At 35.2% G+C, this 17145-nt stretch overlaps 1 protein-coding gene across 2 annotated transcripts; it reads left to right on the top strand.

Annotated features, from left to right (window-relative positions):
• Positions 1-438: 438 nt before the first annotated feature.
• LOC105322692 (dnaJ homolog subfamily C member 5) lies at positions 439-16131 on the top strand. Of its 2 annotated transcripts, none has more exons than XM_034478561.2 (6): positions 439-599; positions 6884-6965; positions 7243-7299; positions 12796-12948; positions 13505-13636; positions 15658-16131. In XM_034478561.2, the coding sequence occupies exons 1-6, from the start codon at positions 577-579 to the stop codon at positions 15901-15903; spliced, it is 693 nt and encodes a 230-aa protein (XP_034334452.1). In that variant the 5' UTR covers positions 439-576; the 3' UTR covers positions 15904-16131. The 2 variants fall into 2 exon arrangements, with proteins under 2 accessions (XP_034334452.1, XP_034334442.1); XM_034478551.2 differs by having other exon boundaries at positions 13505-13645.
• The last annotated feature ends 1014 nt before the right edge of the window (positions 16132-17145 follow it).

Here is a 17145-nt window from a genome sequence, read left to right as displayed (position 1 = left end):
GTATAAATTTAACACATAATGTTCCTGTATATTCATTGCGCCTTTGCCATTGTAATTGTTTTTGTGCCAATAAAATACTTGTATTTGAAAAATAATCACAGTATTTTATTGAAATGCAATTTCTGTACCAATTTTATTATTTTTGTCTTACGTAAAATAGAAATGCACTGTCTGACACAGTAACTTTTTGTAAGGTCGAACGAGTTTTTGTACGTGCTATCATTTTTTTTTTTGTTATTGTAAAATTAGAGTCCAATACAACAAACTGTTTCAAATGACGTAATGTGTATAAAACAATACTCTGTATTTCAGATCATCAAAAAATCGAAAATAATAATTACAATAAAATTAGATGATACAGGAAATGAATGCTGCAAATTCAGTAACAGCATGTTAGTTCATATATATGAAGTCATGACAATGACGAAGTGCAATTTTTCCGGATTGGCCTCTGCAAGTGGCATGGGATATTGGGAAGCAGTTGATAATCGATTTTAGAGATGGTTAAGTGTGAAGCTGCTCGCCATATCCATTGACTGCCGTTAAAGATATCGTCAGACACTTCTTAAGGATATAATGAATCGGCCAAGACATTTATCGTAAGTACAATTTTTAAATGTTTTTGGACTATGGGTGTGTTCGTGCATTTAAAAATCAAAAAATCATGAAGATCACGTTGAAGATCTGGTATATAAAGAGTCAACTCGAGATGAATTGTAGATAATAATTATGATGATGGAAATACATGTTACACATCATGAAGTATTTTTGAATTATGAATTGATGCATGTTGAAATTGAATTCATGATATTTAAAGGTGACTACAGAGTGATTTACAGTATCATTGACTATATATAAATAATTATTTATACTTCATATAGTGCATCAGGTCATTAACATGTTATTAATATGTAAAAGATGTGACCGTGGGGTTAAGCCTATTTTCTTGGGGGGGGGGGGGGGGGGGCAAAGCAAGTACACTTTAAATTTTGTAAATCAGGCGAAACATTTTTTATTTATGGATTACGAATTTAAAAATTCAAAAAGAGGTATAGGGCCTTTTCCCATTATTTCGCCTACAACTGTGTTTGGACAGAAAGTACCTGTTACTAAACATAGCTTCAGGTACCTAGCTGTTGCAATATCATTTTCGAAACCTAGATACTGGTTTTGTAATGGTAACTGTAACAACTTGTTTGTTAAATTTGGAAAACTCTGTGTATAATGTTTATTGATATTTTTAACCTTGATAAGTTAAAAAAAATGCAATGGGTCTATGTGTAAATAGAGTACATGCATAGTGTTAATGAAGAGATCTGTTTATCATGGTATATTGGGTGTGCTCATACTCAGACTGAACTAAACAGTCTAGATAATTTTTTTAAAAATCAGAAGATTAGATTACTTACTTACTTAGGCCTGTCGTTCCATGAGGAACATAGGCCATCAACAACAGTCCTCCAACGAACACGGTTCTGGGCTGCTCTGGCGGCACTGCTCCAGGTCATATCTAGTGCCTGTAGCTCTGCCTCTGCATCCCGCCTCCAGGAGTTTCTTGGATGTCCCCTTTTCCTCTTGCCCTGTGGGTTCCAAGTAAGGGCTTGGCGTGTAATGCTGGATGGTGGTTTACCTCAAGGTGTGTCCTATCCAGCCCCACTTCCGACGTCTTATTTGCATTTCCATTGCTTCTTGTACTGCTTCCCTCCACAGGTCTTCATTTGAGATCCTATCAGGCCATCTGATGTTGAAGATGCACCTGAGACAGGTGTTGTAGAAGGTCTGGATCCTCTGCAGGGATGTTTTTGTTGTCCTCCAGGTCTCCGCTCCATATAGTAGGATGGACTTCACGATGGAGTTACGGATCTGCAGCTTGATGGTAATGTGGATTTTCTTAGAGGACCATATGTTTTTAAGCATGGAAAATGCAGTCCATGCCTTCCCAATTCTTGACTTGATGTCAGAGTCTGTGTCACCCAGTCTGTCCACCACACTCCCAAGGTAGATGAAGGACTCGACTTCTTTGATGGACCTTTCACCAACTGTAACTGGTATCTGAGCAGTGGTGTTTATCTTCATCAATTCGGTTGTGCGAGAGGAGAGCCAGGTCATCAGCAAAGTCTAGGTCTTCAAGGTGTGTCAGATGTGTCCACTGTATTCCATTCCTCCTGTCTGATATGGTAGTCTTCAGAATCCAATCTATAACAAGGAGGAAGAGAAATGGCGACAGCAAACATCCTTGACGAACTAATGTTTTGACTTCGAAACTGTCAGACATCTGGCCAGCATGGGTCACTCTGCATTTCATGCCTTGGTATGTGGTACGAATTAGGGAGACAAGTTTCTCGGGTACTCCATAGTGCCTCAGTGTCTTCCAGAGACTCTCTCTGTCCACACTGTCAAACGCTTTCTCATAATCAATGAAGTTGACATAAAGTGGGGACTTCCACTCAAGTGATTGTTCAGTTATGATACGTAGGCTAGCTATCTGGTCAGCACAAGATCTGTTGCTTCTGAATCCAGCCTGCTGATCACGGAGTTTTGGGTCGACTGCCTTGCTCATTCTCTCAAGAAGTATCCTGTTGAGGACCTTGCCTGGCACTGACAGGAGCATAATTCCCTGGTAGTTACTGCACTCCCTTAGGTCTTCTTTCTTTGGCAGCTTGATAAGTATGCCTTCTTTCCATTCCTCCGGAATACTCTCTTCCTCCCAGATCTTCTTGAAGAGGTGATACAGGATGCTAACAGATGTTTCAGTATCAGCTTTGATGTCTTATGCTGGAAGATAAGATACATGTTACTTAATCTCTCTATTATTTTCATGTTTCAGTTAACATTGGTTAAGTGAAAAAATTTATTTACTACTTCGTGGATTCGATCCAGCGACCACAAAATCAAAAAGACCTCCGTGTAACCACTAAGCCATGCATCTAACATTTTCTGAAAATTGAATTCATTCCTTAAGTAAACATGCACTACAATACCTGTAGAACATAATTTTAATTGGATTTCTTTGGTTTAGAGTGGTTTAAATAGTCAAATATCCAATTTTTTATCGTATACTAACAACTTTCCTATATATCCCTAACAAAACCTGAATATTTTAATGATGTCATGTAAGATAATTAAGACTCTTCTTGTATGGAAATTGTCTTATTTGTGCTTCTTTGAATATATTCAAACTAAATATTGTATAACATTAAGAATGTCTGATATTTGCAAAAGTCCTATATTTGAGGCCAGATCGTATATCAAGTATGCTATACCTCTTTGGTCAATAGGTCGGGGAAAAAAAATATGAAGGAACACAGCAACTTTTTTCATAACTTTTTTTTATCACCACAGGGAGGAACACAATATGACAGCATTGATACCCAGTCAGTTATATATAACAAATGACTTTTTTAACTTATACTTCATATATGTTGCCTGATCATTTAAGATAGAGCATTTGACAATATTAACCTTTGGATGCCAAGTTCAATTATTCAGGGACTTTTGTTTTCATGATTAATTCATACTTAAAGGTTATTATTCTCCTTTGTAAAATTTTGCAATTTTTTCTGTGTCATTTGAGAATTCTCAAATCTTTCAAGAGTATTTTTCCTGTTTTATGAAAATATTCTTAGAAATGTGAAGGACTTTTAAGATGTGTGATAGAAAAGTTTGTTAAAGTATGTAATCTTAAAGTGTATAGACAAAATTTAAAAAAACTGTATATTAAAATGGCAAACCTACAGGATTGTGGAGTTTCTTCAATTGTACATGTAATGCACTTTTGCAAAGGAATTACCAGTATTGAAAATTTTCGAAAATTTTTCAAAAATCTTCTTCTCACGAACCATTAGGACAGGAAAGCTGAAACTTTTGTGGAAGCATCATCAGGTAGTGTAGATTCAAACATGTGAAAATCATGACCCCTGGGGGTACGATGGGGCCACAATGGGGGGTGGGTCGACTTTTTACATAGGAATAGATAGAGTAAATATTAAAAAATCTTCTTCTCAGAAACCAGTTGACCAGAAAAGCTGAAACTTGTGTAGAAGCATTCTCAGGTTGTGAACATTTAAGGTTGTGAAAATCATGACCCTTGGGGCTAGGGTGGGGCCACAATGGGGTGGGGGGCAAATTTTACATTGGAATAGATAGAGTAAATCTTTAAAAATCTTCTTCTCAAGAGCCATTTGGTCAGGAAAGCTGAAACTTATGTGGAAGCATCCTCAGGAAGTGTATATTCAAGGTAGTGAAAATCATGACTCCCAAGGTATGATGGAGCCACAATGTGGGGGGGGGGGGGATGCATTTTTATACGGTATATAAATATATAGACTTAATCTTTAAAGAAAACCATTAGACCAGGAAAGCTGAAACTTATGTAGAATCATTCTCAGGTACTGAAAATTTAAAGTTGTGAAAATCATGACCCTCAGGGGTAGGATGGGCCCACAGTGGGGGGAGGGGGGGGGGTGATGAATTTTTACATAGGAATATATCGAGTAAATCTTTAAAAATCTTCTCCTCAGAAACCATTAGGCCAGGAAAGCTGAAACTTGTGTGGAAGCATCCTCAGGTACTGAAAATTCAAAGTTGTGAAAATCATGACCTTTGAGGGGGGGGGGGGTGGGGGGGGGGCAACTTTTTACATAGGAATATATAGAGCAAATCTTTAAAAATCTCAAGAACCATTTGGGAAGGAAAGCTGAAACTTGTTTGGAAGCACCGTCAGGTAGTGAAAATTCAAGTTTATTCAAATCATGATTCCTGGGGGGTAGGATGGGGTCACAAGGGGGGTGGGAGACATATTTTTACATAGGAATATTTAGTGAAAAATTTCTTTGAATACTGTAGACGTATTTTTTTCCACGGGGTCATAATTCCGCGGAATCACAATATCAATTTAATCCGCGGGTAAAAATTTACGCGGAACGAAAAAAAAACAACATTTGAATAATTATTATTAAATATAGTTCTGAGCAATTTTCGATCATTACCTAGAATTTGTTCAACTTTGGACTTAAATTGTAAGAACTGTTCACAATGAGCAGTATAATTATCGGCTGTGCACTGGTCGGTGGTCATTAGTTAGCCTTCAAGATGTTACGACGCTGGCTAAAATCGTCTGAAACACCATTTAATCTTTATTAACTGTCAATTTATGGGTTCACATGTCGTTTAAATTATGAGTTGATAAGTTTTATCAATTAAAAATCAGAGCACGAAGGGATCTAAGAATTGCAGTAAAAACACGGGTCTTAGCGTGTAGTTAATTGGGTCATTGAAAGACAGACCCGCTTGGGGCTATTTGTCGTCTGACACGTGCCGTTATCTCAAGCTTGGAGAAGTTTAAATTTCATGCAATTAAATTTACAGAAAATTCAAATCTTTAGGAGATTAAATTATTTATTATGTGAATTCTCAATACTTTGTTTGACAGTTTGCATAGATAAAAACGATATACATTGGGTACACGTATATGCAAGTGTTCTATAATGTAGTAACTTCCGATTATCCTTATTCATGTAATGCAATTCGAAAACGCACTTTAAGTACACTGGGATAAAATTCCGCGGAAAATTTGTGCCCGCGTTCATAGCGTAAATTAATACCACGCGGACAAAAGTACGTCTACAGTATTTAAAAGAAAACACCATTTGCATAGAAAAGCTGTAACTTTAGTGAAAGCAACTTCAGATAGTGTAGATTCAAATTTGTTATCTAGGAGTAGGATGGGGCCACAGTGGGGATTCAGTTGCGCAAAGAAAAACATTTTAATTATTAACAAAATCTGAAATGTTATTATACATGTATATGCTTTTACTTAGATGCAAGCATTTTTTATATTCCTGATTCTTTAAAATTGTTTAAACTGTGGCCCCTGGACGATTATTGGGCCTCTATAGGGGTTCAAAGTTTGATGTAGGTTTATATCCTGTATATAAACAATTGTTAAGGGTCTTTTTGAGAACTGCAATGCGGAATGTGATATGACTAAATCATCCTGTTAGAAAAGGAACTTGATTATAAATATAAGAATATCCGGGGGAAACATATTTTTTTGTACAGGATCTACATGTATTATACCACATTGTCAGGATATTTGGTATTATAATTCCATGAAGCTGATTTTATCATACCTATTGTTGCTCAGATGAGCGATGTGGCCCGTTGGCCTCTTCTTATTTATGTGTCGTAAACCTTTATTATTCGATTCAATTATTTGTCCCATTTGAAATTAGCCTTGCAGGGGTATTAGTCCCATTAGGACAGTTCTAGTTTTTTGGTGGTTTTTGATGTGCAACAGAGACTGATAAATTGAAACATAAGTGATGCTTGTATATTCATATTAACTCTTCTAATAAAATGTGCAAATATTGTCAAATGTAAACAATCAAGCTTTACTTCTTATAGTGCCATCAAATAATTGAAAATAGAACATTACATTTAGGAATAATTGGACACATTGTAGAATATATCTTTATTTGGACTTAAATTTGGTTATATCACCCAAATTTGCTGTCCCAATATGAAATACCTTCCGACAACCCTGAACAGTATATATATTTTGCTTCTTTCCTTCTTAGGAATTGTAGATATTCAATCTCTAGACACTTTTTTATCCAAGGATACAGTGTCATTCTACAGTTCTAGTCTGAGGCAGAACAAATGAAATTAATAAGATGCTGTATGATTGTTTTTACATCATTTTAAACTATAGGGACAGGTCTTAGAGCGAAACCGAAAGAAAATTATTTAACACATGTACAGATACATGTATATTCAATTGCAGTTACTCAATACTGCTGAACTTTAAAAAAGTTCAACATTCAGTATTTTTCTGCCACATTAAATTTGGTACGGTACATTATTTAGTAATTTTGTATTGCAGGAAATCGGGCAACAGTCTGTATGAGTTAATGGGTGTTGAGAAGTCTGCACCTCATGATGAAATCAGAAAGACTTATAGAAGGGTCAGTATATTATATGTATTAACCAAATATCCTGTAAATATTGAGCAAATTAATATTTACCTAATTTGTTTTAAACAATAGATACCATATATGATTTACTTGAGCAAGATTGATTTTCAATTCTACTTAGAACAGATTAAAATGTAAATGAAATAGCAATCAATTTGCTTATTTTATGTAAATATGGTTTAAGTAATAGAATGTTATTCTTTAATCAATAACTTTGTACAATAAATAACCCAAAGTTGCATTGACAGATTTGTTTGTGTTTATTCAGTTAGCCTTGAAATATCACCCAGACAAGAATCCGGATGACCCTGAGGCAGCGGATAAGGTACGTATTATTTCTACAGAATAGCGCTGTCCTAGGTCATGGTTGGAAGTCTACATAGTCCTCTCCTACCTCTGACTTCTTGAATACAGAAAGTACTCTTGAGATGAATAGGGGTATTCTTTATCATATGTTATAAGATCACAATCCAACCAGTTTCAATTCTATGTAAGAATCAAAATATTATATTTAGGCTGATAACAATACATACAAGTAGTTTATTTGTAATTTTTCACTGATTACTGACGAAAAACAATAGAAGAGTAACTCCCGAGGCACTCCAAATGAATCGTTCTTCTTGCTTTAATTCTTATAGCGTTCACATATCGTTAACCTTGCATTTACCGTTCACCTTGCGCTTGCGTTCCATTTGCGCTTGCGTTTGCGGTCCGTTTGCACTCTGTGTTTGCTCATCGTTCACCGTTCACAAGCGCTCAGAGTGCACTCTCAGGGACTGTATTTTATAAGTCACTACATGTAAAGCTCAGTAGCCCTTAAAACGTTTATGTTCTATCCCCTGAAATATGACCTGAATAGATAAATATATAAAGCAGTGTAAACTTCTGAACTTGTAGAGTTTGTTGTCATCTTATGATATGCATACCAAATGGTACACACATCATCTTAATACCCGTGTTGATATTTCATCTGTAATTTTAGCAGATGTGTGTCCAAAATAGAGATACATTTAATCAATATTTCATCTGTCACCTTTTTCCTATTGTATGTAAAAGGTACATATTGATGGTAAGAGGCAAACACGTCTGTAACAAGTCCACCAGGAATGTGTAATCAATATGTTTTGGATGTTAATTGACAGCTAACTGTGTCAGTATTCAATGTGGCTGAGACTGCCCTTTAATAATTGACATCAGATATTGATAAAGGATACCGTGTACATTAGGAGTATACCCAATGACCATATGTACGGCATGCAACACACTAGCATTATACAGCTGCAGACTTCAGGCTTTTCATATCTCACATTTATCACAGTAGGGAGAATAGACTTTTTTAGCTCACCTGGGCTGAAAACTCAAGTGAGCTTTTTTGATCACATTTTGTCTATCGTCTGTCCGTCTGTCTGTCTGTCTGTCTGTAAACTTTTCATATTTTCAAAATTTTCTCCAGAAACCACTGGGCCAATTTCAACCAAATTTGGCACAAAACACCCTGAGGCAAAGGGGATTCAAAGTTGTGAAAGTTGTAAGGACCACACCCTTTTTCAAGGGGAGATAATTAGGAATTATTGGAAATTTTTGAGAAATTTTCAAAAACCTTTTTCTCAAGAACCATTAAGCCAGAAAAGTAGAAACTTATGTGGAAGCATTCTCAGGTAATGTTGATTCATAGTTTTAAAAATCGTGACCCTTGGGGGTAGGGTGGGGCCACAATGGGGGGTTGAATTTTTGCTTAAGAATATTTAGAGTAACCTAGAACTCAAAAACCAATCAGCCAGGAAAGCTGTTCCTTGTGTGGAAGTATTTTCAGGTAGGACAGATTCAAGCTAGTTTAAATGATCACTAGGGTAGGATGGGACCACTATTGGGTTGGGGGTTGAATTTTTATATAGGAAATATAGTCTTTAAAAATTTTCTCCCCAAAAATCGAGTGACCAGAAAAGCTTAATCTTGTGTGGAAGCATTCTCAGGTATGGTAGATTCAAATTTGTTTAAAACATGATCCCCATGGGTAGGGTAGGGCCATAATGGGGGGGGGGGGGGTTTACATTGAAATATCTAGAGAAAAATGTTTTAAAATCTTCTCAAAAACCAATCGGCCAGGAAAGCTGAAACTTGTGTGGAAGCATCCTCAGGTAAGGTAAATTCAAGTTTGTTTAAACCATGGTCCCCCAGAGGTTGGGTGGGGCCACAATTTTTACATAGAAATATATAGAAAGAAATCTTTAAAAATTTTCTTCTTTAAAAAACCATTTGCCCAGAAAATCTGTAACTCTAGTGAAAGCAACCTCAGATTATGTAGATTCAAATTTGTTAAAATCAAAATCTTGAGGAGTAGGGTGGACCCACATTGGGGATCCAATTATACAAAGGAAAACATTTTAATTATTCACAAAAACTCAAATGATATAATATATGGTTTTACTTATTTGGACATATTGCTGATTCTTTTAATTTGTTAAGACTTTGGCCCCCTCACAAGGGGTTTGATGTAGGTTAAACAACGTAGGGTCTTTTTAAGAACTGCAATGCTCAACATGTGATATGACTATAAAATCATCCTGTTAGAAAATTATGACTCCATTAAGCTATTTTATCATGCCTCTTGTTGCTCAGGTGGGTGATGTGGCCGATGGGCGTCTTTTTTTTGCTACACCTGAATTGATTAATCTTAACAGGTCAATCTTAAATTGATATGACCAGTCTGCTGTCTCAACTACAGAAAATGTAAATGGCAATGTATGTTGGGAAATGATATTGATAGAGAGTTAAAAGGGGAACATTTTTAAAAAATCTTTTTTATGTTTCCTGCATGAAATTGATTTTGTCAAATACACAATTTCTTAAAAACCTGGTCACACAATATTTTAAATTTTTGAATTTTTTTCTAAATAGATAAAAGCTCAAAATACATATACCGGTAACCAATATCTGCATGATTTCCTGCATTTGTATTTTAACTGTTTTAAATTTTGATGATGTAACATACTGTTGCTCCAATTTAATCTGTCTTGACTTGGAAATCAATACACAAAACAAATGAATAGTGAATAATACACTGTTAAAAAAAAAAAAAAGTTTAACAGTGAGATCAACTTGCTTGCTAGCAGCAGTTAAAAATACAAATTACCCACAGCCATCACTTGACTGCCAGCATGGCTCTATGTACTTGCCATGTGTAGCTGGATCTATGGAGAGAATTGTTGTTTGAGCGTTCAATCAATCATAAACTAGGGCCCTTCGAGACATGTAGCATATATTTATATGTACAGTCAGCAAAGAAGGGATTTAACGAGGATGGGATCAAGGGATAAACAAAGCAGGAGCTGGTCTATTAAGTCACCGAGTGGTGAACAGACTGGTTGACACAATGCTCACACAATGTAGTGGAAGCTGAATGAAGAATGACTTTCTTGTCATGCTTATGATGCTGAGCATGCTTTAGTGATAATTTTGATACACTCAGTGATTTGGGAAATATACTAATAGCAACGATATTAAGTGAATTATTGATCTATTTCCTGTCTATCACAATTCAAGTTCAATTCAAAGACAATAAGGGACTTTTAAAAATCCATATAGTGCAATATTACATGCATTAACTTTTATTTCTATGAGGCATATACTGGTGTAGAGTTTTGTAAATACAGTCGAACCTGTTGTTACAGCCACCTTTAATCAGCGGCCACTTGCCATTAACGGCCAGTATACATCCCAAAGAAATTTTGACACTTTGTTTTAAGAGGTAAAACATTGGCTATCGTAATTCACTAAATTCAGTACATAGCCTTTGTACGGAAACGCTACTTATGTTTGTTTACCGCATTTAATCAATTGAAAATTATTTTTCGAGCGTATGAAGCAAAAAATGTTTTGCTCTTAATCCCTTGAGAGATTAATTGAATTAAAACGGCCATTTAAAATTGATATAAACGGTTTATTCAGCAATCCGAGCTGTGCATTCACCATCTCACTGTACGCCACCATTACAGATGCTATGAAAATGAATGTACTCGGTGTTTTTTCTTCATTAATTTGAAACCTGGAATAAGAGGCCACCTGTCTTAAGTGGCAAGTTTGCCATTGTCCCACAAGTGGACTCTTAAAGCAGGTGCGACTGTATTATTATACCCCCACAAACAGTGTTTAGGGGGTACTGTGGTTTCATTAATTTTCAAGGGTATCAATTTTCGTGGATAAAGTGAAAATCACAGTTTCAAGGATATGTAAATTCGTTGCCAATGACCATATCAATACAAAATGTTAATAGATATTGCACTTCAATGAACATTAAATTTCGTGGATCAACTTAACAACGAAATCCACGAAAATTGGTATTCAACGAATATGGATGAAACCACAGTATATTGGTTTCACCCTGTCTGTCTGTCTACCTGAAGATGCAATTTTGTCCCCCCTATAGAATATTTTACTACTGCATGGAACAGTCTGTAAATTTGTACATATGTTAAAAACCATCTGAAAATGTGCACCTGCAAATTTTATTAAGATCAGACAAGATTTAATGATTTTATGACAGTTTTCATTTTCCTTTTCCTATATATTGTACACTGATGTTGAAAAGTAAGGGAGGTAATCCTTACACATTTTATTATGTCACCTGAGTCAATCAGGTGACCTATTGCAACTGGTCTTCGTCCGTCGTGGTGCAATATGCGTTGTGTGTTAACAATTTTCATTTTTAACTTCTTGAAAACTAGAAGGCTAAATGTTACCATTTCTGGTGTAAAGCAACTCTATGGTAAGAGGAATCTAAGTTGTGAAGTTCATGGCTCTACCAACCCTGATGCCCCACAGCCGGGGCCAAATGTGCAAAAAAAGCCAAATTTTCAAAAATTTCTCAACTCCCACACATGTGAGGAAAAAACTGAATGCATAGTTATGATGTCCACAAACTTTTTTACCTGAATTGTGTAATTCATGGCCCCTGGGTCAGGGGTTAAGGCCATGTGTGTGGGGGGGGGGGGGGCAATATGACCATGTCATGTTAATGCATATAATGTTTAAAAATTTTCTTCTCTACTCTTAAACATCTGTAAGAAAAACTGACTTCATAATTATAATGTTAAACAAGAAGTCCTCTGCTAAAGTTGTAAATTTCATTTCCCTTAGAGTATGGGTTTTGACTCTAGGCAGGGTCAAAATGGATGTATAGTGTTAATGCATAATCATGATGTTTAAGAATTATTTTACACTCAACGACACGAAGTCGGGTGGAGCTTTATTGGTTGATAACTGAACAGGTAAAACATGAGAATTGATATAACGAAATAACTTTTCAGCGGTTTTTGTTTTCGTATAAATGTCCAAAGGGGGAGAGTGTCTGTCTGTGCCCCTGGAGATGGGAAAGAGGGGAGGTTGTTGTTGTTTATAATAAAACATGTATACCAGCACTAGCCATTTTTTACTGTATCTAATAAAGTCAATAAAAACATATAAAATTAAAAGCTATCTTGAAAGTTACCAAAATTATGGGACAATTATTTCTTATCAATGTCCTTGTTGTAAGATTTCAAGTAAGAAGGTGGTGGTCATTACCATATTTTAGATTTTATTTTACTCCTGAATTAAGCTTCATTAAATGTATTATATGAGAATCCTCATGAGTTTGGACTATGGTACTCAGGTGACCGTTAAGGCCTGTTGGCCTTTTGTTTATGTTAGTGTCGCAAACCTTAATACCGGTAATTCAATTCAACTACCGGGTATATGTCCCATTTTAAATTAGCCTTGCAGGGGTATTAGTCCCATTTGGACAGTCCTAGTTTTAAACTAATGTTTGCTGTTGTACTTTCAGTTTAAAGAGATCAGCAGGGCTCATATAATTCTGACGGACACCACCAAGAGACAGATCTATGACGAGTATGGGTCGCTGGGAATCTGGGCGGCAGACCAGTTTGGGGAAGAGAACGCCACGACCTACCTCTTACTGACCAGTGGCTGGTGCAAGGCTAGTACTTATTGATTTATATATATCTGATTCAGCATGTTACGGTACATCTGTAACTGGTTAAATATTCCTCCCTTGGGATAATTTTTTTCTGTCTTCTGTTATTCCTCATCATTGTTCTGTGTTTATATTCTTAAAACCAGGATAAAATCTTCCAGTATACACATTCTGTGCAATGTTAACTATTTTACAGAGATGAGGAAAATATGTATTTGTGAATTTTTCTTTTAAAAATTCAAATGAGTGTTTTTTAACAGAAGTTTTGATACATGTGTACCAGTACATACCTTATTGATTAGATCACTATCTAGGGGTTTCAAATTTGTAAGTTCTAAATTTATCTTTCCTTTAACATTAAGTAGATGGATTTGCGTTGTCAAGTGTTTTTTTAAGAAAGGGCAATACTGTATGTTTATTGTGAAATTTTGTTTTGGTTGAGTATTGTGAACATGATGAATTTTTGTTATTATTGAAGCTGTGAAAAAGACAACAAGTAACATGTGTCATGTCTTTCTCTGTACTTTGGATGCTGATGGTATTCATACCTCTGTTGCAGGCTCTGTTTATTTTCTGCGGAGTGATCACAGGTTGCTACTGCTGCTGCTGCTGTTGCTGTTGCTGTAATTTCTGCTGCGGAAAATGGAAGCCACCGAATCCCGAGGAAGACGGAGAATACGCAAATCTGCATGTACGTCGTGTAAGAACATCTATTTCAATTTTCTGCCTCGCCAGAGCTTTGAAAGACTAATGCACAGAGCTTCCCCAAGCTAATACTACAGTCCTTGAAACGTTCTACTTTTCCATTATTCGTGCATTCATGGTGTGCTTACCGTGCGTTCACTTGTGCTCTCAGCTTGGTTCGCACTCACCTTTCACAAAACGTTCACCTTGCGATCACCTTTCATTCAGCGTTCACTTATCGTTCAGTCAGATAATATTATATTTAGGCTGATAACAATACAGACATGTAGTTTATTTGTTATTTTTTCCTGATTACTGACGTAACACAATGAAAGAATAACTGCCGAGTCACTCCGAATAAATAATTCAATCCTTCACCTTGTGTTAACCATTCACTTTGCACTCGTGTTTGCGCTCTGTGTTTGCTCACCATTTACCGTTCATAAACGCTCATCAAATTCTGTTCAGCGTGCGCTCACCATTCACTCAACATTCAAGTTGGAAAATAGAACGTTTCAGGAACTTTAACTACTCACCCAGGCACTCACCAAGTACGTGTGTACCATGTACATAGTATATCTTTATAACTAACCACTAACAGTGACCATGACTTGCATGAAAACCTCATCCATAGATTTTCCTGTACCCAGTACCTACAAATTGTACTACCATAATACTAATAATTATCATTCATTATAGTTATTCATACTCTTTAGGCACTTCTGTATTCAAATGGAGATCGAATTTAAACTGTCGTGAATAAAAATTGTTGAAGAAAGAAAAGTTCAAGGGTTTTTTTTTTTATATTTTAGGGTAGGATGCAATTCTTCTCTTATAAATGGAATGATTTTAATTTTACCTTAATTTTACCTTTTCATGTACTATGTACATACTTACTAGAAATAATGGTTTGGTTCCCCGCCTTCAAGATTTGCAATAATTCTATGCCATATAATGAAGACATTATAACAAACTCAGTTACCGGTATTTAGAAAAACCTGATTTGAACATATTCATAGGTCAACAAACATGATTAATAGATTATAATTAATGGAAGAACGTGTGAAGACATATTAAATGAAGTACAATGTACATGTAGAAGTGCTCTGTCTCTCTCTCACGCAAGGTATCAGGCACCTGTGCTTGCTCTCTCTCTCTCTCTCTCTATGAGTTTAAAGTTGATTAATTAATTAAGACAGATCTGTTGTTTATTTAATCATACTCTGTGTTATATACAGGTGTCATATAACATTTTGATACCACAAAATATTGAACCTGGGTTCAATATATTATTCGATATTATGAACTCATAAAAACCATGGTTTTATATTTATTAATTAACTTTTGTTTTTATTGCTACTTATAGCAAGTCAATGAAACATTATAACAAAATAATTGAATTTATATGATACCAGTGTATTTACACTTCTGTTTATATTATCATCATTTGTTTTAATAATCCAAACCTTCAGTTGTAATTATAGAGATAATGCAATACTTGGATATATACCGGTATATACTATGTACAGTAAAACTTGTTTAGCAAGAACATGGTTATAGCGAAATCTTGGATATAGTGAAGGGTTTATTTTGAGTCCCCACTAAAAATCTTATCAAATCTTTGCCAAATTTGATGGTTATAACGAATTCGGATATGACAAATTTACTGATATAGCGAACTAATTCAGAGTTCCGTAGGGGTGAATAATTTCACATAAGTCGTTAAATTCAGAATCCGATTATTAAAGGTATCAAAAGAAAGTATTTTCATTCTAAGCCTCAATTAACAAAAATTGTAGTCTGGTGAAAGAAAAAACATGAATATAGTGAATTTGCAATAGTTATTATTAGGAATTCGTTATGCGAATATAACAAATTACGGATATAATGAAGCAGATCCATTGGTCCTTAGGACTTCGCTATAACCGAGTTTTACTGTACTAGCTTTGTTCTTAATGTTGATTTTATTGTGGATTGATGTTCATTTACTGGTATGTAATGATAAGTTAAATTTGTGATTTTATATAGGATGAATTTAGCAGTCCAGAATCAGGCTCACCTGAGCATGTGGTAACCGAGCAACCTAAGATGGGCGGGGATTCCCCCATTGTGTTGGGACCCCCACCAGAGTCTAGCAACGAGTCTACAAAACTAAACTATGATGAAAAGGCCAAATACGGAGCTAGTCACAGTGATACAGACTCTCTTTCGCACCCTCTAGAACAGGCAGACAGACAGTCAAACCTTGAAGAGGGTTTAGAAAAACCTAGTTAGAAAGCAAATTACGAATAGTCTCTTTAAATTTTTTTGGAAAATGTTCTCCAGTTTTCTTCATATATTGGTTTCATGGACCAATGTTTGTATTATTTACCGGTATTGTAATACCCATGTAACTGGGCTCAACTATTTATAAATAATAGGGTCTACGAGGACCAGCATCGAGTACTGGTAATACTTGTATTGGAAGCTGTACATGTTTATAAAGAATTAAAGAGACAGAGAGCTGACAAATTCAGCCATTTGTTGGGTAATCTGTAAAACCTTACTTTAGTAAGATTTGGGCAAAGTTTAGTGCATGCCTCCATTTCAAATAATTAAATGATGGATAGGTAGATATGTCATGGTTTAAATATATCAAAAACAGTTTGTGTATGTATTTTGGGAATTTTTTCAATCTAATGTAGTTATGAATACTTTTTTCCTAACATTGTTAAATCCATGTATTTGTTTGATGATGCCTGAACAGATTAGGACAATCAAGGGAAAATGTGTCTTGATAATTTGAATATAGCACTGCTAAAATAGAAACTTAGGGGTACCATTTTACATAGATACAAGAACAGTTATAGGTTTTAACATATTTCCAAGTCAGAAAAGAAAATATGTTCAAAATGGAAACCATTAAGCTTTAGAAAAATGAAAATGAGTCAAACAAATTCAGTGGCTGGTTTTTCTTTTAACAATTATTATTGTTATGAATATTATTTGGGAGTTAGGCTGTCTAAAGTTAAATCTGTGTTTATCATTACCCGCGCACTAGGTTTTGGCAAAATTGTTGTTTCAAAAAAACAAACAAACCTCAATTTTCAGTTTTATTTTTTTTCCAGTTAGATTTTATTTTTTGCAGCTAAAATACTGCAATCTGTAGAAATGTGAAAATTTAGGGCACGTTAATAATTATACATCGATACTTTTCTTTAAAACTGATAGGAAAGATCATTAAAAAGTTAATTAATTTCCAATAAGCTTGAATGCGTTCACTGCAATTGTTTTAATATAAATGAAAAACAACATCATTGTTGAAATTTTTGTTTGTTGAAATTTTATTGCCCTCGCTTTGTAGGTTTAGTATTTTGAAGGTGACGTTAAACGTAGAATTACAGTAACTTTGGGCAGCCTTGTTTTACTTTAAACTATTTTGTGTTAACTTCAGTGTAAACTTCAGTGCTTTGTTTGGTAATGCCACTTAATGTCAAACATTGATTGCTTTTAAAAGTTACTTATAAGTGATCAATT

The sequence above is a fragment of the Magallana gigas genome, chromosome 5, assembly GCF_963853765.1.
Source record: "Magallana gigas chromosome 5, xbMagGiga1.1, whole genome shotgun sequence".
NCBI lineage: Eukaryota > Metazoa > Mollusca > Bivalvia > Ostreida > Ostreidae > Magallana > Magallana gigas.
Note: the sequence above shows the minus strand (reverse complement) of the source record. Positions and strands in the feature narration are given on the sequence as shown.